This window comes from Opisthocomus hoazin, chromosome 8 (genome assembly GCF_030867145.1).
Source record: "Opisthocomus hoazin isolate bOpiHoa1 chromosome 8, bOpiHoa1.hap1, whole genome shotgun sequence".
NCBI lineage: Eukaryota > Metazoa > Chordata > Aves > Opisthocomiformes > Opisthocomidae > Opisthocomus > Opisthocomus hoazin.
The window spans coordinates 67,427,523-67,451,961 of NC_134421.1; the positions used below are offsets into that span (position 1 = coordinate 67,427,523).

General features: G+C 44.5%; 1 protein-coding gene across 4 annotated transcripts in view; it reads right to left on the reverse strand.

Annotated features, from left to right (window-relative positions):
• Positions 1-23,844, reverse strand: part of CAMK1D (calcium/calmodulin dependent protein kinase ID) — a 228,829-nt gene extending 204,985 nt beyond the window's left edge. For all 4 annotated transcript variants that reach the window (XM_075428202.1, XM_075428200.1, XM_075428199.1 and 1 more), the window contains exon 1: positions 23,527-23,844. In XM_075428202.1, the coding sequence (XP_075284317.1) occupies positions 23,527-23,618 (92 nt within the window). In that variant the 5' untranslated portion in view covers positions 23,619-23,844. The remainder of the gene's footprint in view (positions 1-23,526) is intronic.
• Between the last annotated feature and the right edge of the window lie 595 nt (positions 23,845-24,439).

Below are 24,439 nucleotides of genomic sequence, written 5' to 3' on the forward strand. Positions count from 1 at the left end.
TTGGGAAAACAGATCACTGCTTTTTCTAAAAAAAATCAAAATTCTCCCTTTTCAAAGTAACACTCTCATTTTGCAGCACACAAAAAGGTTTAAAGAAAAGATTTATCAAACCAGGTGAATTATTTCACTTCAAAACCAATTTTTATCCAGACCAAAACTTAACAAAACATCCACCCTGCTCAAATTCACTGATCACTGCTCCAGTCTGAAGTTATTTCCCCTCTGTGTTTCCCTGCAGAGATCCTCTTTTCTGTCTGGAAATATTGTCTAAGTGCAAGAAGAGAGAGCTGGCAATTTGTGCAAAACTTTTGCTACATCCAAAATCTCGGAAGTCCTGGTCAGTATGAACTCCACACATGCAGATCACACATATCCATTAAAAAAAAAAAACAATGTACAATTCCACTCAGCACATGAAACCCCAGCTCCAGACAAGTGTAGTAAATCCATCATATCCCAGGTGCAGAAGATATACTCGGCACAGCAGACGGAGTGCGTGCATAAACGTCCCAAATGGAAATAGCAGTGCTTTAACTCACTACACATGGGCTGTTTAGGGTCTTCCAGGGAGAGGATGGCGTGGTTCTGAGCTTTAGTCATCTCTCTTCATTTACTGGGTTGTAAAGCAAATGTTTGTTGCCATTATTGCTTCTCCTTTTGCAGGACACGCCACACTAGGATCATTAAAAATGAGGGGACAGTCTATACTACAGCCTCTTAATTCATACCCAATGGACTGGAGTTTTTTGAATAAAAATTAAAAGTGAAAACCATCTGAATCCACCTAATTTCTTTCTTCCCAGCTGGCTACTGAAAACAAAAATGCAAAGGGGACCTTTTTTAGTTTTTTTTTTTTTTTCCCTGAAAAGCAATCAATTTAATCTGCTTTGAAGGGAAGACTAATTAAACTGAGCCTACAACCAGATCCAGATGAACCAGATCTGACTCCTCGGCACAGACATCGGAGCTAAGTTGTCTCAGGGTCAGACAGTCACAGCTGCTCTGCGCTCTGCGGCCGGTGCATGAAGCCACTTTCTCCCCGAGAAGATAATTCAACCCTTGCTGTTGCTGGTGAGGATAAAAATCAAAACCTCTGCAAACCAGCATGTTTGTGGCTCTCGCGCAGCCAAGCGAAGCGACCGCCCTCCCGAGGGCTGCCTCCCGGTCGAGGGGAGATGCACAGCAAATCACCGCAGAAGAACTGGCCCCCGACCCGCAACAGCTCAACACGCTGTCCAGGAAAGGAACACAAAACATGGCAAGAGGCAAGCACCGGCGGATGGTCAAAATTACTCAGCTGGTGTTTTTTTTAAAGACTGCCGTGCAGGAGATACCCGTGGATCCCATCCTTCTTCCATGTTGCTCACGAACTTCAGGAGACTCAGGAGCAGGCTGGATTTTGCAGCCTCGAACCTCATCATGTCTGCAAAAACAGTTTGTCCCTTCGCGTCTGCCTCGCTAAATGTTACAGAAGGCTTCAGCAGCTTCACTCCACCAACAGCCTCTTCAGACTTCATGATTGCGAATGCCCCAGGGTACACGGTCTGACACTTGCACTATGCAAGTTTCCCAGACGTAAAGGAAATCTTCCTAGTTGGACAGAGGAGCAGAAGGTATGGAAAGCGCTCAGCAATTACTGCTAAATCTGGAAAATAACTTTATTTCTTTGTTTCAGCCGCTGCTGCTTGAAAGCTGCACGTCTGAGCTGTCCCTGCTCCCCAGCCCCACATTACGGGTATTTAACCTTCCCAAGAAACGCCTCGAGGCTGGCTGAGCTTGGGCTATGGACACAAGGACCCATGGATCCACGTCCTCCACCACAGGGTTCAAACGCTCTGTTCTGACAAAGCTTTTCCTCTAGCCTTTCAGAACGTTCTTTTTTTTTTTTCGTTGTTTAAAGAGGGGGCTGTGCTGTAAAGCAAGGAGTTTGCACCCAACCAACGTGCAGTGCATCTTTGTGGAGTTTCGCAGACAGATGGGAGATCTTTCAGCCGTGCTCCCCGCCAGCTGGACATTGTCCAGCCCTGAACTGGAAATCATCTAACGACACGGTCAAAGCTTGCACAGCCCTGGAAATCAGGATGTTCAGTGCTTCTCACTTTCCTGCAATCCAAGAATGATCAAACTTTTTTTTTTTTTCCTTTTTCCCCTTTTTTTTCCCTGTTTTCTTTTTTTTACTTTTTTCCTTTCTTTTCCTTTTTTTTTGTTCTTCTTTTTTTCCTCTTTTTTTCAAGCCACAACACCATTTTGTGCACAGATTTTCCTTCAAAGCCACCTAAGAAGCAACTTAAACTCAGCACGTCCAGCTGTGACTCATATTTCCCCCGCTCTCCTACCTCCCTCTGGTTTTATTTGGCTAGAGATGGGGATTTGGGGGTTTGTTTTTCCGATTCTTGTGTGTTCTTACCCTCTGGCCCCCAACCATCCATAAACCCTGGGCAGTGTAATATCAGTGCAGCAAGACTTCATGCAACAGAGGGACAACACAAGTTCAAAGCCAACAGCACACCAGGCAACCAAAACCAGCTCCTGCATTTGACCGTCCCTTCACTGCAGAGGGACAGAGATTTTTCCAGCTGGAGTATGGTTCAGAGAAAATGGGGCTGAAGAAAGCCCCGCTACAGAGCTGGAGTTTCCATTTCCCACCCACCCTCACCTCCACCAACCCTCCTCTGCCAAAACTCACATTTACCCAAAGAAACACCCAGTCGAAGCCGTGCTCAGCCGCCTGAGTATCCCCCCTTGCTGATTTTACCACATGAAGCCAGAAAATAGGCTCTTCCATCAACTACTAAACCAGGAGCAAAAAATTCCTGGTTTTCTGCACAATGACCCAGAAGTAATTTCAAGCAGATTGGTTGCATTGACGTGAAATTGCAGGATCCACATCACCTTTCAGTGTAAGTACCAACTGAGACAAAGAGTAGACACATGCTTTAAAAGCTGATGACCAGTATGCACACACACACAGAGAAAATAAAAAATCCTCACAACTGCAAAGAGTAATGATGACAGCTATTTTCAAGCAAAGGTAGTTAATGTTTAATTATTCTGGATGCTGCTTTTGCAGGGCAGAAGTGGTGGATCACACAATTTTCCCACTGGGCTACAAAACCAGTATGAAATTCTCTCAACACAGGTTTTTCAGGAATACAGCTCAAGATTTCCTTGTGGGGATGAGTGTGGTTTTACTTTTTCTTTGCAAGAGCTTATTTGGAAATGACCAGCATTAAAGGAATGTCTTATTTGTGCCAAATCCAGGGAGAGAGAACGGTGCTACTGCCACCCTCAGAGAACTGAAAAAGGTCATTTTAAGTTTCCAGGGATAATTGGAAATCTTGCAAGTGAAGCAAAAAAAAGTGAAGAGAATGAAATTAGACCCAATCAAAATAATTGTGACTTTTGTCGGTGTTATTTAATAGAAGATTTTACACGCAGTAAAAGGACTGGATCCAACTGAGAAAGAAGCAGCTACTCTACCCATCCCATCCCTGGGACCCAATCCTGCACAAGCCAAAATGTCATTAATTTAATTGCCTAGCAGTAGTCCCAGCAACGTGCTGCAAGACCAGAAACATGAAACACGACCAGTCTTCTCAAAGGTAAATACAGACAAATCACATACCTACATTTTCAAGCTGGCTGTTGATTGAGGTGGCCCAGTTTGAGGTGCCTTTGGCCTAATTTCAGACAAATTAATCACCTGCAACTGAGCACCAGGGCTATCAAATGATTACTTTCACCTGTAAGACTGTGAACTGGCAGGAAAGAACCCTTATGGCAGTGTTTACCTTACAAACAGTATTTGCCCAGCTCAGTCCTCTTCAAACCAGTAGATCAGCTTCCCCACCCTGATACAATGACTCTTGGTTTATATCAATCTTGGGCTGGTTTCAGATGAGGAGGTGTTTCCATCAGCCCGTTCAGTCATGCAGAACTCTGCTCTCCCATTCTTCTCAGAACCCAAATGTCAGTGTCCAGGGATGCTACTCAGCTGCCTATAGGTATACCATATCTATATGCCATTTAATGCCATTTAAGACCCTCACTGCTATTCCACTCAGCTTTCAGCTCCTGCATGGTGCCCATCTCCAGTACATCCAGTGTCATCCCTGCCAGCGTCATGCAATTGTTTCCAGATACCCTGGGATATCCCAAATGACACTGAATGCATAAATTTAGTCAAAGGCACACAACCCTCGTAGGTGCAGTGAATCCCACCCAGCCTCTTTACTGCCTTTCAAAAAACAGTCATTTCTAGGAAATAGCAGATTTGTCAGAAAAAGCAGTATTTGTCACAATCTCTGCACATCCTGCAATACACAATGTGAAGAGGTAACGTATCCTTTCTTGTATTTCCTTAAGATTACAAAAGACCACCAAGTTTTCTACAATCTCATCAGCCTCAGATGAGAACAAACCCAAATTACAAGGAAGAAATTGTTTTTGTTCAAGGCTCAGTTTATTGCCTTGGGCTATTCTCTCTGCTACAGTCCCCTCCCCAGAAAAGCTAACGCTATCCACAAATAAAAAACCAACACATTTCCTCAGCCTGTAATGGAGGAAAGTTCTTCTTCTGAGCAGTCAGAGTTTATTTTACTTTATTTTTAAAGGATTGCTTGATTTAATAGGAACCTATTAATATGTTGAGTTTTCCTACAGCATTTTAAAGGACTTATTGCAGTTTTTATAGAATCAAGAAAAATATTTATGGTGCATCAAGAACTAGCTACGCTAAATAATTTTTTTCCCCTCTCACCCTGCCTAGATACTTCTGTGGTGATGTTTTACAAAACGACTTTGCAGGGCTCTGATTCACGCTTGCTGTGGCTCGGTGATGGGTGGGCACAGGACATCAAGGGCCAGGTGTCCCCACCAGATGCGAGGCTGCCCCATTTGTGCAAACAGGTGGCAATGCCTGTTGGCATCAGTGTCCCTGCAGGGCTGAGGTCTGATCCACAGGTCCCATCCTACCCACCTGCAGTGGCTGGGGAGGTCTCCTACCCCAAACCATGAGCTTTTACAGATGTTGCAACAAACTCTGGGTGGGATTGCAAACCTGGCCCCTTGCATCATGTAGAAATGTACAGAAATACAGAGGACAACCCCTCAGAAGGACTGTAGTCACCTTTCAGCAGTCCATACCTACCAGAAAAGCAATTAAGTACTTAACATTTTGGCTCCTGCTTAAGTCCCTTTGACTTCACACCTCTAATAGGACTTTAGCATGCACTTGGGGATAAGCACACATGGCAGTATGCATAAGCAAATGAATCACTCACTAAACAGAGTCAAGCTTAATAAACGTTTTAGTGAACTGCAATTTTCCTTAAACAACTAAGGAAAAATCACTTCAGGAAAATCTCTACGCCTATGTAAAAGTGCAGTCGTCATACGCTTTGCTAGTGGAGCAGCGGAAGTACCTTGTAAGCAGTAAAAAGCTGTGTTAATCAAAGAATCACAGAATGCTTGGGGTTGGAAGGGACCTCTGTGGGTCATGTAGTCCAACTGCCCTGCCGAAGCAGGGTCACCTACAGCAGGCTGCAGAGGACCTTGTCCAGGCGGGTCTTGAATATCTCCAGAGAAGGAGACTCCACAACCTCTCTGGGCAGCCTGTTCCAGTGCTCTGTCACCCTCAGAGTGAAGAAGTGCTTCCTCATGCTCAGACAGAACTTCCTGTGCCTCAGTTTGTGCCCATTGCCCCTTGTCCTGTCGCTGGGCACTACTGAAAAGAGTTTGGCCCCATCCTCCTGAAATAATAAAACTTCAACGGAAAGATCCAAATATTGGGACCCTAATTCAGGAAGACGTCGGTGGTTTGCTAAATCACACCTCATGCAACACATTATTTGAGAATACCCACATGGTTTCTTGAGCATGGCTGATCTCCTACCCAAGGCCCGGCTGAGCACCCTTTTCCCCAATGGGCTCCTTGCTTATAGCAGCCATAGGTTGAAGAGTGAGACCTACAGCTGTCCACCTTCCCTGCAAGCTTAAGAGAAATTTGACAGGACATTCGTCAGCTGGCACTGTTCTGCAACATGAAAAGAGACAGAGTGTTTTACCTTCCAACTATATAACTTTGCATAATAAAAATGTTTAGACTTGGAGATTTTTTCTGATGAATGCCAAATACTCTACAGCAGCAGCCTCCACCAGCAGACCTAAATCCTGCAGCTTAAATGAAAGCCTGCTTTCCAATTCTTGCACTAACTTTACTTTTTTTTCAAGAATCAGATCAAAAAATGAATGCACTCTGCCTACAAAAAGGGTTTTCAAAACAGTAACACTGTGGTGACTGGAAACACAGCTCTGTTCCTGCTGCATCTCACAGGCACCACTTTTTTCCCCCTCGTGAAGACATGGAAATGAAGACATTCCTCCAATAGCTTTGACTGTTTTTTGAAAACGTGTCAAAAAGCTTATCGCTTCAGGGTCACTGTGGCTACCTGCCATCCTGACTTCAGTTACTGAGCTGATTTCCAAAAGGTACAAATATTGTTAGACATTAAAAAACAGAACTAACTAATACATCACTAATGCTACAGATGTATCTTCGAGGCAAGACCACTCTGTCTTATCACCAGAGGGCTCTTCAGGGCAGTAGAAATCCTTATCCACTGCTTTGCAAATCCCACGCTGTTGGCAGCATGATGCTAAAACCACTGTTCTTTTCTGACTCCCACTTATAACCTGGGTTGCACAGGAGAGGAAAACTGCCTGGCAGCTTTACAGTTCTTCCCCGTTGTCTCCCTAATGTCCATCCACCAGTGAACCAATACTGGAAAACCCATCAGCAGGCTGGAGTTGAGAGCTCAGAGACATTTCTGGAACATCTTTCTGCCCTGCTGGGATTCCCAGCACACTGAAAGACAACAATGGTTTCAGAAAACAAAACTCATTTCAGTTGAGTTTACTCTCTTCTCCGATCTCTAGTGTTTTTTTGAGGTGGGGCAGTCAACTGCTTTTTGGAGTCAGTGGTATTTTTAGGAAAAGGAGCAGGTTCTTGCAGAAGCTTGTTCCACGCAAAGCATCATCTGCAGGACACCAAGTGTCACAGCCCAGTTCCCAACACACTCCGGTACATCTTACGTACAACAGGAGATTCTTACTGTATTACCATGACAAAAACAACACCTTACATAGCACATTTTGAACATCTCACCTAGCAAGCTTTAATTAGTTAGACCTCAAAGTAAGTTGCAAAGTAGGTCTGTGACTGTTTGGCAGATGGGGAAACCAGGCCAGTGAGGTGCTGCAACATTTCCAAGGTCATAAAAAGCCCAGTGGCACAGTCAGAAATGAAACCCAAGTCTCCCAAATCTTCTCCAAAGCTCAGGACTTTACAAAGTCTGACTCCCGACCTTTGATCAGCTGCAGGTACCAGTATGGGGATGCCAATACTGGGATATCAATACTGGGAGAACAGCAACAGCAAGGACACTGAGTCAAGGAAAATGGTTGGCAAAGTAAAAAGAGAACCCGTGCTTTTGCAATTACCCTCATGTGAGCTCTAACACACATGCACGGCCAGGAAGGCTCTTCATATTTGAGTTTTCTACTGAATCCTGCCTGTATGAAGTACCACAAAGATAACTCCAGCTCAAGGACAATCCAGCCCTGCTGGGATGCCAGGTATTTCAGGTCACTTCTATTAAAACACTAAGCAGGCCCTTCTCCCTGTCTTCAGTGATATTTGGGGACTCTCATCTCCCTGCATGACACTACTCCTCCTCCCTGTCACCGCCGCATGTGAGCCGCACAGGGAGCAGGAAAGACTTCACAATCGTCTCAAAATTGGTTTAACACTGCCTCATTGACATCAAAAGCCAACTCTCACTGTTTTTATTGGGAGCAGAGTTAGGCCACTACAGATAAATCCTGACCTAGGTACTTTTTGATGTTTGCCTGCACTTGTCATGACCAGAGACAGAGAGTGCCAGGAAACGGAATTTCTATTGCGTTTCACAATTCAGACACGGACACGGCAACTGCAATAAAATCTACCGTAAGTGCTGATGCCATCTAATAAAAAGGACTGAGATGAGGATGGAGAGCTAAACCCAGCATGACAGTGGGCTATACAAAAAGCAGGACTTTGTTCTGGACTCTCAGGAGACAGCACACATTTTCCTACTTGCACCCTAAGCAGACAGCTCACCCAGTGCCTGTCCAGTATTGCTTTTGCCACCAAAAACTTCATATCAGAACACACTTGGCGATGTTAAAAGCTGACAAGAAGCCCATCAACCATATAGATACAGTAAGTGATGTTTAAAGATAACTTGACGGTTGGTTAGACAGAATTTCATGTCAAGGCTTCGGGCAGAGATAAAAGTTTATTCTGTGTCCCTCTCTGTTTAAGGGCAGCTGAATATAAACTCAAAGGATGCTTCTCTCTTAGTATGAGAGCTCTGATACGTTTGCAGACACACCAACAATAAATTAAGAGAAGCCCACATGGACACAGCACCCAATTCTTGCCTGAAGCATGCCTTTTGGAATAAACTGTATTAATCTAGATTAAAACTATGCAGATATAAGGTCATCCAATGTTCAAACTCTGCTGTCATTTATTTCAGAAAAAAAAATCAACATAATACCTTGCTGAAACTCTGTAATTTGTCCTTACAGACCACAACACACACAAGTATTCCACAAGAGCCACAGCAGAAACAGATGCCAGCAGATGGTATTATCCTGAACAAAATCAATTAAGGACATTTACAGTATGTCAAAAGTGCAGCTACAAAAACAAAGTCTAGACCTGTACATCTGTTTCTTAATGAAGCCATGAGTATCTGACAGCTAGCCAACAAACCACAAGATAAAGGCTGCAGCAACACCAATAAGAGATAAGGAAATACCGGATGTATTCATATTCTTCGTCACCAGGAAATACAAGATGTTGAGCAGAAACTGCATAACCAGATACTGGAAGTCCATATGTCATGCATAAATGTAGCAAAAATATAAACATACGAGTTTTTGGTATCACAGATTTTGTAAGGACTGTGATTTGCTCAGAAATTATAGTAATGGGATCATATGGCAACGATAAGTTAAGAAATACTATTCTTTTCCATGACACAATCCTCTGATATATTTAAAAGGCTGTTGGGAACCCTGTCGCCTTGTCTGAAATAAAGAGTGCTCATGATTCTCTAGAAGCTGTTTACAACATATCTGTTGAGAACCCAGTGACATACAACGTTAGAGGCATAATGAGGTATGCAGCCAGGTACGTCGATGGCATCTTGTAGACTATATATAGAACAAAAATGGATTGAGAGAATCCCAGAGTATTTGTACAAGCAACAAAAATCTTACAAGCTTGAGTTACCTGTGGAGAAGATGAAAGGTACAAACATTTCACAGAGGGGAAAAAAGTAATCTTTTTTGTGACACAGCTTCATTACACCATGCTACACAAGCACATTCAAAGGATGGGGACTCATTTATGGAAGAAAAGGGTAAGACCGGTGAACTCCTGCTGCTGAAGATGGTATTTAGTGTCCACTGTGACAGTCCCTGTAACTCGTTGTTATCAGTGGTTTGCTGCAGAAACCCATCACTATAAACAGGCACAGGACCGTCCCAATCGCAGCTCACTGCAACGTGATGAAGGGTCTGGTATTAAAATAGATGATCGTATCACCTCCGTGTACAATGCTTGTTATTTATCTCCTAGGGAACTCATACCAAGTTTCTCCTACATTTGCTGCCAAATAAATAAAATATTCAGAAAGATTTACATTAAGTGTTAATAAGGGCTGAGAGCCAGGCTTTCTTAAGGACCTTGGAAAAATACAGCCTTCGCACTAAGTAAAAAAACATACTTGCACTGTATATCAGAGCAATGCATCATTCATTTTTACCGAGGCGCAGACGACAGTCTCATTAGGCCAGAGATGGATAAGTGAGAAATGATCTGGTGAATAATGTCACTACGGGCCATGTAGGACTTCATCCAAGGAGTACCACTGAAAACAGATGACTGAGTAAGGATTGTAAGGACAAAAACCGTAAGGCTTGAAGAATGACATTCCTGGGAAAAAAAGCACTGCATATTTATATTTAATCTGCTTTGTAAATTGATTTTTGTCATGTTACCTTGTCAAACCATTGAACAAACTGAATAATTGCTTAAGCAGCATTGATAGAGATGTGACAGATTATTCAAGCATTGTGATTCTTTGTTCTCATATATCTCATTAAGAAATGATGATTGGCTCCATTTACAGCTCTTAAGTTGAATTCAGCAACCGCTGACACATGAATTCAACCTGGCATCCACTAATTTTTTATTGTTCTCAGCCAGAAATCGTTTGTGGCGAAGGGACTCTTGCAAACCATTTCAGTGTAGTGGCTGATGATTTCTTAACAATGCAAGACAGAAGGAAAAAAGAAAAAAAGCAACTGACTTCCCTGCTGATTTATGGAATGAAAAGAAATAAAACTTCTTGTACTTTGTATTTCTCCCCTTCCCCCACCTCCTTTTTGGAGGACTATTTTTAACCTGTAAAGTTTCATCAAATAAATTCACAGCACATCCCTGCAAACAACTGGACTGGCAGAAGAGATGCAAACCGCCCCATGGCATGTGCTCAGCCCCTTCCTCTTCTGTCCTAGAACTGCAACCTCTTCCTCCACAGCCTTGTAACTTTATATTGCTGTTTGAAACACGAGTGTAAGGAGCATAAAATGCTGCTGTTCCAGTGTGCTGCTGAGTAGTATAGGCTTTTCTTGACTCCCAAAGGAAAAACTCCAAGCTGTGCACATCAAAGGCAGAATTTCACAGTCACTTTGAGTTGCTACAAATGATTTAAGAGAAAGTCAGAAGACAAACAGGCCTGGTGTGCTTTTGTGTGCTGCCCTCTGACTTCAGGAATATCCATTCAGAGTGCTAAGCCAACACACAAGAAGACCTCTAGGAAGACATCTTCCAGTCACCTTCCAAAGCCAAAACTGTTTTTATGATTATTTTTGCTACCAATCTTCTTATCTTCCATATTTTGCCTTAGTATTAAAGTACCAGAATATCTAAGCCACTGTTACATCCCTAGGGGTACTGCTTAAATAATAGCAGAAAAGGGAATTGATTGCAGAAACTACTGTACCCACCACCACAACGGCATTAGCAGGGCGGGTTTTGAATCGACACAACTTTGCAAGCCATAACCGTACAGCAGCAGAGGGCAACAAGCAGTTCCCATCACCCTGTGGGCAGTGGTGCAGACTGGAGTTGAACGTGGTCAGTGAAGATGCTTCAGCCACCCCATCACGGGCTGAGACAGACCTCCTAACATCAAGCCATTAGTTAATTCACCCTTCACTTGCTGCAGTCAAATTTGCACCTAAAAAGCTCCAACTGACTCTGCTCTGCACCGCCTTCATTTCGCCACACGAAGGGTGTATTATCTAAACAAATAAAGCCCTTAACTGACCCAGAGGAAGACACTTTGCTGTCTTCCAGCTGTGCTTCCCAGCTGTGCACACCTGCAGGATGTGACTACGGCACTGCACCCAGCCGAGGGGGTTGTGCAGGATTTAGAAAGGAGAGGGACAGAGGTGATTCAGTGTAGCAGAGATAACGCGGAGATGGAGGAGAAGAGAGGGAAGCACCATCATGCTCATACTTCTTACTGGACTGGGTTCAGCCCCATTAGCTAAATGAACAAGGGAGCACCACACAGTTCCTGTTTAAATCTTAGGCGAAGTGAGCATTTTCCTTCTGATATCGAAGAGGACCTACCAGAAGTGTCTCAGAAATAGAGGGTCATGGGGCACCTGGGGTATCACAGAGCAAAGACCTCCCACCTTAGAGAGCTTTCCATAGTCTCTGGTCACAAATGAAGCAAGGTGAAACATGAAGTATTTGAGCAGCTGTGAAGCACTACCAAAGTCTTCCCCGTTAAAGATGACAAGAGTGGGAAAAAGCCAGTATCCCCCTTCCATCGCTGAGAGCAACTGACTGGTGATCAAGAGTAGAAACACAGAGCCATTGGTTGGAACCAAGTCTTATCTCAGTAGGTGGAAGGACACAACAAGGGTACGGAAAAGCGTCTGTCAAGAAGTCACTGCATAGACAAAGGCATTTAGAAATCAGTTAAAGCCAGTTCGCATCAAAGGACAAATACCTCCTCATCTCTGCAGATATCCTCATACTGCATTTTGGATTAGACCCTTTATCAAGGTTAATGAAGCTTAGGTGATGTAAGCAAGCATGACTCTTCTGCCTTCACCTAAATCTAACCCAAATAAGACAAGAAATTCAAACTACAGAATACATTAACAATGTTCACAATGTTCTTAAACAGCTTTTACTAACTGGTACAGGTTATTCTCTATGCAGTTATTAATGAAGGCAAACAACATGCTCTGTGGCAAGAAACTAGCATTATATATCACTACATCACTATATATCACTATATAAATAGTATTTTTCATGTGTGGATTTACAGACAATATATGTATATACACACATAGACAATATATCTATTTACATGTATATAAAGGGCTCCTACGCCTTCATTGTAACCACACGGCAGTGCAAGATAAAGATGTCACAGCATCACACCAGCTCCCGAGCTAACACCGGCACTGAAGCTGCTGCTCATTTTAGTGGCCCATGACTGACAATCAGTAAGCGTTGCCTGGTGCAGTGCATGAGCTATCCAGTCCAAAGGACCCATGTCTATGAATTTTTGCAGTCGTATATCTCACGAACAAGCAGTTGTATTCATGAACAAGTAGGGGCACCCAGCTGTCTCTAGAGTCAATTAAGTCAAAAGCACACCATTTAGATGAGTCTTTCTTGGCATTTACCTGTAGCTGAATCCCATTTCTCTGTGTTGCCCCAGACCTCTCCCTTTTGGCTTTCCCCCAGTGCAGCTCCACTTACCTGAAGAACGAGGCAGCTGCCCTCAGCTTTACGACTCATTACGTTCTCTTTCATCAGTGCCAGAAGGGCACATGTTTGCTTTCTGGGCACAAATCATCTCAGCGGCCACTCAGGAATCCTTTCTTTTCTTTCCATTAAAAATATAAGATTCATCAGCGAAACTCATTCAATGAACTTGCCTACAAAGCTCTGCGAGGTTTTTTTCAGGGTCTGTCTCTTAAGAGCATAGGATTTATATCGATTACAAAAATCACTTGACTATGGCCAGGAAAATTCATCAGTAAAATTACTCCAGATACACCTTAATGTACCCAAGAGCAGAAGCCACCCTGCAGCCTGCAGCATCTGTATGTCCTGTGTCCACATGCTTTTGAAAATCCCGTTTTTTTCAGCTCATTTCTTGGCACATTCTCCCCCAACATCTAAATATACAGACCTCTGCTTACTAGAAAGCATAAGCCGTAAGTTAAATCTGTGACATGAGACATTTCCCTTCTTTCTAAGTTACTCCTCTTGTGCCCTAGTGCCTGGGTCATTCAGCCAAGAGGAGTCACATGATTCTGCTCCATAAATGTTTTTATCTAAGCATCTTCTCACAGTGCATCAAGCAACTTGGCTAACAAGCCTCATGTTGTTTGGCTCCCTCTTCTCCCCCTAAAGAAGGGCACATATGCAGCAGTCTTCTAGTAGGGGGTTTTGTGTTGTTTGGGGGGGGGGGGGTGGGGTGGTGTTTGGGAGCATTTTATATTGAGAAGGAGAGCTTGTTTGCTTTGCAATATTCAGGTTGCTATGTAATTATGCTAGAGAAGGTGTCTCAAAACACTGTGGCTTGGACTTAGAGAAGGAGGTGGTGTTTTTATGATGATCAGCAGCAGCCCATGGAGAAGCTCCACAGTGTCAAATTTTTGCCTCAAAAAATGTTGTGTCTCTTGAACAAATTAATGACACCCCTACACCAAGAAACCCCATTAATGCAGAGGTGTGAGGCTGCTGATCATGATCCCAGAGCTTTCGATAGTAGTTTAGGTATCCCAGGACCCAACTACAAAATGTCAAGAAGAGTTTGTTCAGGTACTCTGCAAGAAAAGCGGGCAGGGAGCACAAAACAGGTTTAATATGTTCACAGCATCTTCCATCATTGGCAGCGCACACCAAGCACTCTGCTATGCCTGAAATTTCCAAAACATTGCAGGCTTCATGGCTGGGGATATTATGCTGATTTACTTACACTGAGAGGCAGGAGAAGACAAGAACGAGCAGTGGGAGGAAGTCTCCAAGCCAGCTCGATGTAACAGTGAAGGATTATTCAGGGATGCTCCGGCAGCCTCTCTCAGCTACGGCTGAATTTGATTAGCAACCTGTGCCTTCCCCAGAGGAGTTTTCCACGCAGCTGCAAATCCTCTAAGTGCTCTTCTCCCCCTCACCCGGCTCCCCTTTATGTAGTTTTGTTTTTTCCACAGTTTTTCTTCCAATAGTTTCCCTCATTTTGACCTTTGCCCATCACAGGGGGGATGGCAGGGTCAAGCTAATGAGTTTGGTTGGGAAGTTGAAGCCATGTTGAAGCCTGGTCCCTTGAATTATTTAAGCTGGGACCGGGGAATGGGATCCTGCTGGAGGCAATCCCACATCGCCCCAAGAACAGCCTGGTCTGCTCCAGTTCTTTATAGCTCTGGGAAGACCTCGAGTCCTCTGAGCGTCTGTGAAACAACACAGCAGTAAAGTGCCTGCGCTGTTACCAACAGCATACAGACAGTGCTTTGCATCTTCAAACTGTAACTAGTAAAAACTATTTATATGCAATGACCCTGGGTGAATCTCATATGAATAAATACATTTTGAAGACATTGGCGCTGACACAGTGCCCACTATTAAAAGAAGCAGGATGGTCTACAGCGTAAGGCTGGAGTTAAGACACGGGCTCAGCTCTGGGTTTACAAGTGACACGCTTTCTCATCTTTAACAAAACAGTGTCAGCATTTTTGTCGTGTTTATTTAGATTATAAGTTCTTCTGGGTACGAACAGTCTTTTACTCTGGTGTTTGCAATATTCCTAGCTCAACAGTGCCTGATCTCATTTGAGGCCAATAAAAGGCATAGTAATAAAACCCCCACATATTTTAGACCCTTAATATTTCACTTGCTAGTGTCCAACACTCAAATACACACAGGCTTTTCAGCCTTTGCAAATCTTTACACTTCAGAATGAGCAGCTATGCTGTTCTACCTTGTACTGCCCTCGAGAGCCCGCCCATTTCTGCGACCAGTAACGTAGCTGGTGGCAGAAGGGTGGCCACATTTCTCAAGTGCACGTGCCATCAGGTGGGCAGGCAGGTTTTAAACATGCTGCTCAGCTAAAACACGCCAACGTCACAGAATGCCTCTGCAGCACTGGGTGGTACTGTCTCAAGGGAGACACCTGCCATGTCTGAGGAACCCTTCCCTTGGAGCTCCTCAGAAGGCCTGCAAACCTTCACATCCCACTGACAATGAACAAAATGGTATTACTCTCCTTACTCTCCAAACTGCCACACCAACCCCCTCCAAAACAAACGTGGAGGTTAAAGGCTCCCAGACCTCAAACTTTCCATGAATCCTGACCTCGCTCCACTCCCGTCAGCCACGGATGAAATTTCTAGGTCCTCTGTACTCTGACAACTGAGCAGTGGATGTAATTCCCAAATTTTGGGTGCTCAGGCTTGAAAAAGCATACCTTGAAATGCTCAGACTAAATTAGGGAGAGTGTTAAGAGCAGGACAACGAGAAGAATCCACAGCGAGCAGAAAGAGTGCAAAGGCAAAGGGTCTAGTGGAGAGATGTCACGGCGCCGCACCCTGTTGCTGCTGGGGATAAATGCTCCTGTTTGTTTGCATGGTTAAGAGCACCTCCCCTTTATTCCTCCTGGAAACTGTAAGTAGACTGAAACTGTTTAGTTTACCTCCAATTTGGAATAGAAGAAAACCACAACACAAATCAAAATAAATCCTCAATACATCTAAGCCAGCAGGTTTCCTCTCATGCACTTCCTCCCCTTTCAACTTTTGAAAAAGGTGTGTTAAGAACTGGCTTCGTGGTTGTGCAGTCCACTTGTCCAAAACTGTTGATGTTTTAAATGTGACATATGATATTGCACAGCAAAAGAGCAAGCAAAATCAGCGATATATTGTTACAGAGTATCTCCAGCCCTGTGCTCAGCTGTTCCAAAAGAGAGCTTCCCAGTAGCTTCTCCTTAGCACATCCAGTGTTAAAAAACAAAAAGCTTTCTACCTTAGCCAAAATATTCTGCTGGAGAGTATTATTTTAACTTAACCTCATACAATCTGTTTGGTGAGTAATTCTGGCATAAAACTCAATACACAGCTTTCAACATGAAAACATCAGTGAAGGGCCTTGAAAAGTTTATTAAAAATCTGTTATTTATAGTTTTCATTTTAAAAAATGATTGACACAACACTCAGAGGAAAATTATAGGAACCGCCAAGTCAGATAACAAAAAAACAAATCAGTGTTAAGATTTGATAGAAAGGTTTTAAGGAACAGTATGATTTCTAGAAAAGATAAACATTCTGATTGTTAAGCTATTTGTCATTCAATCACAGACATATGTTTGCAAATTATTGTTATTGTTGTTAATTATTATTTACAGAAAAGCACTGAAATGCAAGGTGGTTTGAATTCCAACAAAAATGACTGATCGCTGCCCCAAGGAACTTTTTATCCTTCCTTTCACTCATTACCTGTTTGCTAACGGTACCCGTTTAGTTCCAGCTTGTTTTCATGCTATCTAAAATGACTAGAAAATTAGGTCCTATTAAGTAATCATGGATGTAAACTGTGACTCACAGGTTAAGTGAATACCATTACTGGCAATAAATTCAGAATTCTATTATAAATGCTTGTTATTGTCAAGAAAACCAAAACAATACAACTTTACTCAATATTAATTGTGTCTTTGGATCCATGAAAGGATTAGATAACTCCAACCAACATTCTGCATGTAGCCAGCAGAATTGTGTGTGAAGGGCAACAAAAATAATTGAGGTCAGTCACCAAGGTAGAGAGAAAGAGACAAAAAGGGAGGAAAAAATACATAAAGAGTTATTTCAGCTCCTATGTGAAAGCAGATGGAGGGTGAAGGAAGCAGACAGGCTGCTCCAGATGGTGGGAGCGGCAGCGAAGAAGGCTCTCACACCCACTGTGTTGTGGCTGCAATGGGAAGAATAGATTTTTGGTTAAAGGATTACTATAGGACTCCAAAGAGTTGGGTTCAATTCCACCCACTACCCCTCCACCAGGTCTTCAGACCCTCTGGGTTTTGCTTGTTGCGAGATTTAGGGTGTCAGCTACCTCGGTGGCTGACAAAAAATATCAATATTTTTATGCATGCTTTGCCCTCAGCTCGGATCTACACAAAGAGCAGTTGTGGACTTGGTATTGGTGATCCCGAGGTACTAAGTAGCAATATTGAGTTTTGGACTAGGCAAGGATCACATTTTCCTAAGCCCTGTGAAAAAAATAGGGGGGGAAAAAGCCCAATACCCCATTCCAAACCTACGCAAACGTCTCGCTGTCACCTTGCCGGACAAGCACACTTGGTTGGACAGGCATGCGGGTGAGCAGGTATCCGGCAGCAGCAGGGACCTCAGACGGTACAAAGACGTACTTGAAAGGGAACGGCCACGGAAAAAGAGACAAAGCAGAGCAAAAAGAGGTAAGGCATCAAAACTAGTAGAAAATAAGGCTCACGAAAAAAGCTTGACCACGTATGTGAGGTGACAATACAGCAAGCTGTGTGTCTTCAGAATTACGTATTTACCTGAAAGCCTTTGATTATGGAGTATTTTGGAATCTTGTTTTCAGATAATGAAAGAAAATTGACCTTTATGCTATGCTGTTCCTCCAAACGAGCGCCGTCTGAAGTGCACCCCTTAACCATGCTGGGAGAGCTGTCAAAAATCCCTTCTCACCAATGGCTGCAGGTTTTTTTCCCCAATACTCTCCATTGGCCTTTGAATCCATTGGCCATCTTGCTTTTCCTTTTTCCCCATTTCAATTCCAGCTGAACGCTCAAACCCCGTTATTTTCAGTAACTGTTCAAGGGAGACCAACAATCTACACTACAAGATACTACAATTCACATTGCAAATAGTAGGGGCTCATTATTTTTAAGCCTCCAAGAATACACTGGATAGTAAACTATGCCACACGATAGCAAAACAGCATTACTTTTTGTTTAAAACAAATGTATCACCTTAACAAAGTCCTAACAGTATTTTTATGCTTGCCTCATACAGAGTGCGCAAGCCCAAACATCTGAGTTGTTTCACAGGGTCAAGTTAAACATTAATACCCAGACCCCAGCTTTCACTCCTCCTCTCACAGATGCTGGAGAGGTGCTGTAGGTACCATGCACCTCTTAGCACAAATTATCCTCAGCCCCACGTGGTTTCGAGGGTAAGATTCCCAGAGCTACAGATTTTAAGGTCAGAAATGACCACAAAACTTCTTCCTCTGTAAACATCAACAAGAGGCTCCTTCCTGGTGATTCCTGCATGAAGCCTGAGAGCTTTCAGATGGCAACTGGTTTTCTTCCAGCAAGTCATCCCAGAGGAGATGTGAACCGCTCGCCTTCACAGTTCGCCCCAGTGGTTCATCAACCTTCCTCCTGAAAACATGTGCCTTAACTTCAGCCCTCTGGTACCCTGCATTTTCTTCCCTGAAGACATTTTTTTAGCGTGAAATGTTTCTTTAGTGTAATTTCAAAAAAAAAAGGAAAATACTGAACTGAGAAAAGATGAAAGAGTCTAACAGATCCACTGCTGTCTCACTGGGGTGAGAGAGGCAGAAATTGTTGGTAACGTCAGCAGAAGCATGAAAATCAGACAAACTCTTCAATCTTCACTGAGGGTATGGAGCCAGAGAAAGCACAAATATCAACATGTTTCTTTAACTCTTGAGAATGTCCAGAATCAGAAGGGAAAAACAACTGAGTAACTTGCATGACGCCTCAAGTTAAATGGCACCCAGTTGATGAGAAGGGAAGATCTTTGACCAGAGACAACCAGATCTTGAGCCTACTGGTATCTCCCAGCACCTCCTCTCTCCACAGCAACTCACATTCATGGGGCACCTCTGCCAGGACCTGTCCTTACCACCAGCATCTTGTTGATGGTGGAAGTCAAGGCTGACTGCCTGGCGTGCGGTGCATCACCTCCATCGGCCTTGTCCTCCATGAAGGTCTGAGCAACCAAGAACAGATGAAAGCATGAGGTGGACCAGCTCATGAAAAGCCTGAGTGTCAGTGTGAGACTGCACGCAGAGGAAGATACCGTGAAGGACGTGAGAGGACAAGAACAGAGGAGACAGCATATAAGAGCTCGTGACAATGTTTGTGTGTGTGTGAGAAAGAAAACAGATGTGAGAGCAGGATGTGGAGCGACTTCATTTCACAGCACGTACGAGCATGTATGGGTGTGTAGCAGAGTCATGAAGAGTGCCAGAAGCCCATCAACTGGTGTGAGAGTGTGGAGGAGATACAGGGCACAGATGAACCAAAAATTATGGTAGAGCCCCTGAGAAAAACAGAACCACTTAGAAGTTTTCTCTGTACTGTATTTTAGTAAAGTACTGAACACATCATTGAAGCATATTTGTCTTCCCACCCGGCTCTTACTAAGTTATGGCTATATCCATGTAACTCCCTGTGTTATCATTACTAAGCTTCAAGGAATCTACTGCATCATTTTTAAGGGCAGTGCCAGTATTTCCACAGTTATTAAGCTTGAGTCTTTCTAAACATGATAACTTCATCATAACTCTAATGTCAATAAGGTCCAATGACAGACACAGACACCTTAGAAATGCAGGGCTGATCCAATTAGGCGGACCAAATGATTGGAGGCTTTCCTCTTCGGCTGGTGGATGACATGGTGTATCTTATTACTTCCTGGAATGTCAAAACCTGAGTTTTAAAATGCCTTAGACATAATATCATTGAAATATGGAGAAAAAAATGACATTTCGGTCATCACTCATCTTCTTATCAGATTTCAGCTATTGTGAAACTTTACATCTCTTAAAGGCTGGGGCAGAAATCCCGCTCTCCGGGCAGGCCTGCAAATTCAGTGGAGCTACAACAGGTGAATTTGTGGAAATTTAAAAAGATAAGCAGTTAGATCCTCTTCTTTCTTCAAGCCTACCTGTCTTGACTTGGAAGGGACTCTAAATTGCATCCGCTGAGGATCAGGCCTGCTGCTCTGATTTTATTTTATCCTTGATTTACTTTCTGTATTTCTTCCTAGCTACTTTTTCATGATCTGTAATTTCACTTTCGGTGGCTCAGCAGTGAACAGGTCCAGTTTCCAGCCGAGGCGCCCACTGAACCTGCACCCACAGAGCGTGGTTCACTGCCACGTCACTGCAGCCCCACATGGACCAGCACCGCCAAACCGAAGCAGTCCAAGAATGGATCGGGACCATTATATATATTTTATACATAACAGCGTATTTAAAAAAATTTTTGTATGTATATATTATTTACAATGCATTACATTTTCTTGATTAATATTACCAAAATGTTTTGTTGACACTCTGGTACCCAAGAGGTTGCAGCCACAAACTGAGATTGCACCTGCTTAGGGTCTGCGTAAGCACCAAACAGGGTAAGTATGGGTTTGGGTACCCTCTGAGCCAGCCAGCTTCTTTAGGAAAACACTGTTGCCCAACAGCACTGAGCAGAGCAAACAACACAGACCTCAGCCACCAAAGCAAACAATTCTTTGGGTGGAAAACACTACTTTCCTACATCTGGAAGTGACATCCAATTCTAGGTGCCTATTTCAGTATCAGTGTGGCTGGACGTGATTTAAAGGGACGTGTAAATAATTAATTCCCGCTCTGGAAGAGAGAGCTGGGTACTCATTAGAGGTTTCTTGAAGCACAAATGATATAATGATTAACTGAGTTAGGATCTTTTTAATAATTCCAGCAATTTCAACTCTCCCATGTTAAAGATCTGCTGAAAAGCTTTTATGCAGATGAAAGACTCCTTTCAGAGAACAAATCATTAACAGAGTATACACATAGATTTAACATTCACTAATCAATGCACTTGAAATAAAATTCGTTTTTAAAGTTTCTCTTTTACTTTATTCCCTGATTTGGGGGTTTAGTGCTTTCCTTTCTCTAACCAATTTTACCACAGGCAGTTCAGACTGCTGCATGAAAAAGTGCTGCTTTTCTGTTAAAAGTGCTTTTAGCACTTCGGCATCCTGAAATGAAAGGTGACAGAGAAATGCAAAATAAAGCTACTACACTAATCCAGTGCATCTCATCTGGCACGCCAAGTTTTTCACTCCAAGCCCATCCATGCTAGAGAAAAATCCATTAGGTGGTGAGATCGACCAATGGATGTCCAACACGGCTCAGCGTTACAGCGCAGGAGGGATCAAAGCAGATTTTATCTCCGCTCCTAAATAATGCCAGAGGAAAGCATTTCAGTCCAGAGGCTTTAAAGGCATTTAGACTTTTGCTTAATTCCTGCTTAAGTACTTTCCTATGAATAACTAAGAATGTGTCCCATCATTTGGACTCCTGCACCCTGTGTATCTGCTGATCGAGTCAGCGAACAGAACTCCATTGCCTCCAGTGGGAATGGAACACGTACTTGAATGATTTGCACAGCGATGGCCTAAATTTTTCAGAAGTTTCACGCCCTGGTAAGTCACACCAGAGCTGGTAGGAACAGCAGCTGCTGTGCTGGTGGGAGGCCAGGGAGACAACCAAAACTCAGATTGAAATCTTCTAATTATCTGCCTGCTCTCCAAAACTATGGAACGCACAACCAGAAGAAACCAATGTGTAGGCTGTTAAATGTGCATACATTCATAATTAATATGCCTAGTTGTGGAAAAGAGAACAGCTCTATTTTCTTTATACAGGCCCAGGTTTTTAACCCAGTAATTCTAATTTTCTAAAACTTTCTACATCGACCGTTGAGTCAAGTTTAAACACTTCACAGCTTCCACCCTCATCAGAAAGGACTTACTAACCATACTGCAAGGCTAAGGCAATGGCTAATAGTTTGAGGCACTAATTTGCTGTATTTAATGAGTTTCGTTTGCAACAGCCATGCTAATATGCATAACTATTAACTCTGACTAACTTTACCTTTCTCAGGACCTACACCTGCTCCCATTAACTTCAGTGGCCCACAACATTAATTCTTTCTGGACCTCTTCAGTGGCACAAATTCACCCTCGCAGATGGCTTCGTATACAACAACCAAGAAGATGACGCAGAGTTGTATAATGGAAACCACAGCAAACTGCCCTGCTGCTCTAACGAGTCTCTTCGCATTAAGACTTTCCTCCCCATCACCCCTTCGCTCAGGAAGGCAACTGCACACCTCAGGTGACAAGCAGGGACAGGTCTCTCCCAGAGTGAAATTCCGACAGCAAAAACTCCGTGAAGGTGGCGAGAATACGCCGTAACACTTAGCTCTCACGCTGCGCTTTGCTTCTGCAAAGACCTGAGCAGACATTCATTTGATTTGCTAAGTCAGTGTTTTTGTGAGTGCTGTGCTATCGGCTCGTCACGGCGGAGCTGCGTGGCCCACCTCCATGTTAAGTGGCCAGCTGGATTCGTACTCACGGTTCGCTCGTCAGAAATCGGTGAGCCCGGGAACCAGAAATACTCTGTTTATAGAGAGCCCTCCCTTGGAAGCAGAAAGAAACTGAAATATGACAGTCGAAACTTGTTCAACCGTCTTTTGGAAGTGGCTCACAGAGTATGAAAGGCACTACCTGGGATGAACGACGCTTCGTTTTGAGACACGTTTAAAGCTGCAATTAAAGCGGCGGGGGGACAGCAATGAAGAACGCTCCCCGTACAGCTGAACTTTAATTACAACGTACACACATACAGCAGCCCATGCGCTGACCTCCTGCAGCACACCCGGCTCTCTACCTCTGCAATATCCCATACGCGAAAATTTGTTTTAACAAAAATAAAACTCCCCGCTCAGCCAAAAAAGCGTCAGCCCGCACCGCGCTCCCTTGCACCATCTGCGCATGTTTATTCTCAGCCTTCTGAAAAAAAAAAAAAAACAACCCAACTCCAACGTTTTACTAATCTTTATGCCCCGCCACTATAAATAACAGAAATAAACCCCACCAACAGTGAAGCGTCGTCGCTAGAACACATCCAATCCACTCCGCTTATCTCTGCTCGTCCCTCCACGAATAGATGCAGCCACCAGCTTAGGGGGAAAGCGTGCAAGTCAGACCGTATTTATTTACACTTGCACTATCACGAAAAAGCCTTTCCCCGTTTCCTCGTTCTATTCATATTTTAAAACACTTTCCCCCCCCCCCTTCTTTTTTTTCCCTCTTTTTTTCGGGGGGCAAATGGGGGTGGTAGCCCAGCTCCTGCCCCACAGTTCCATTTTTCTCCGTGTTTCCAGATCGCCCCGACTCCTCGCTCGGGTGAATGAGCACCGCTGGCCGCACACGCGGAGACCCCCACCCGCGCCCACCCGCACCCACCCGCGGGGCGACCTGCGCATTCCCGCGGGGAAGTCACAGCGCGGAACCCCCCCACCCCACCGCCGGCTCCCCGCCACCTACGTCCCCAGCGTCTCCTTGAACTCAAAGATCTTCTTGATGTCCTCCGCTTGCTTCTTCCAGGAGCCGCCGCCGTCCCCGTTCTCCCGGGCCATGGCCGCGGCGCGCAGCCCCGCGCAGCCCCGAGCCGGCGTGCGGGTTTTGCTTTCTCTTCCGCCGCGGGCAGCAGCGGCTGCTGCTGTTTCTTCTTCTTTTTCTTCTCCTTCTTCTTCCTCCTCCTTCTTCTCCCTTTCCTCCTCCTCCTCACACTTCCTGCCCGCCGCCGCTTTTATTTCCTCCGCGCTCCGGCGGGCTCCGCGAGTGTCACTTTTCCTGGGCTATTTCCTCCCAACTTTCTCTGCCCCCCCCCCTTCCCCCCCCCCTTTCCCCTCCTCTCCCCTCCTCCGCGCCCCCCCGCGGAGTCACTGGCGGGGCTGCCCCGTCCCTCCCTCCCTCCCTCCGCGCCCGGCGCAGCCCCTCCCGCTTCGGGTCACTTTGGTCCCCGATAGACCCACCCCGAGAAAAAGTCCCCTTTTTTTGTTGGGGTTTTTTTTTCTTCTTTTTTTTCTTTTTTTTTTTTTTTTTTTGGAGGGAGGTCACTGTTTCTCCTTCTCCCCCCCTAACCCCACCCGTGCGGGGCCCCGTGGGATGCTCAGCCTCCCGGGCGCGGTGCGGCGCGGCCCCGCGGGCGCAGCGGCTGTGCGCGGTTGTTATGGCAATGGGAGGAGGTGGAGGAAGAGGAGGAGGAGGAGGAGGGAGGAGGGAGGAGGAGGCAGGAGGAGGCAGCCCCGCCGCTGCTCTGCTGCCTGGCGCTGCCCCTCCTGACTGAATGACTGGAGATAATTCGCATTGCACCAAAACCGCGCACGTCAAACGGGAGGGGAGGGAAAGCAAAGAGGGGGAGGGAAAAAAAAAAAAAAAAAAAGAAAAAAAGGGA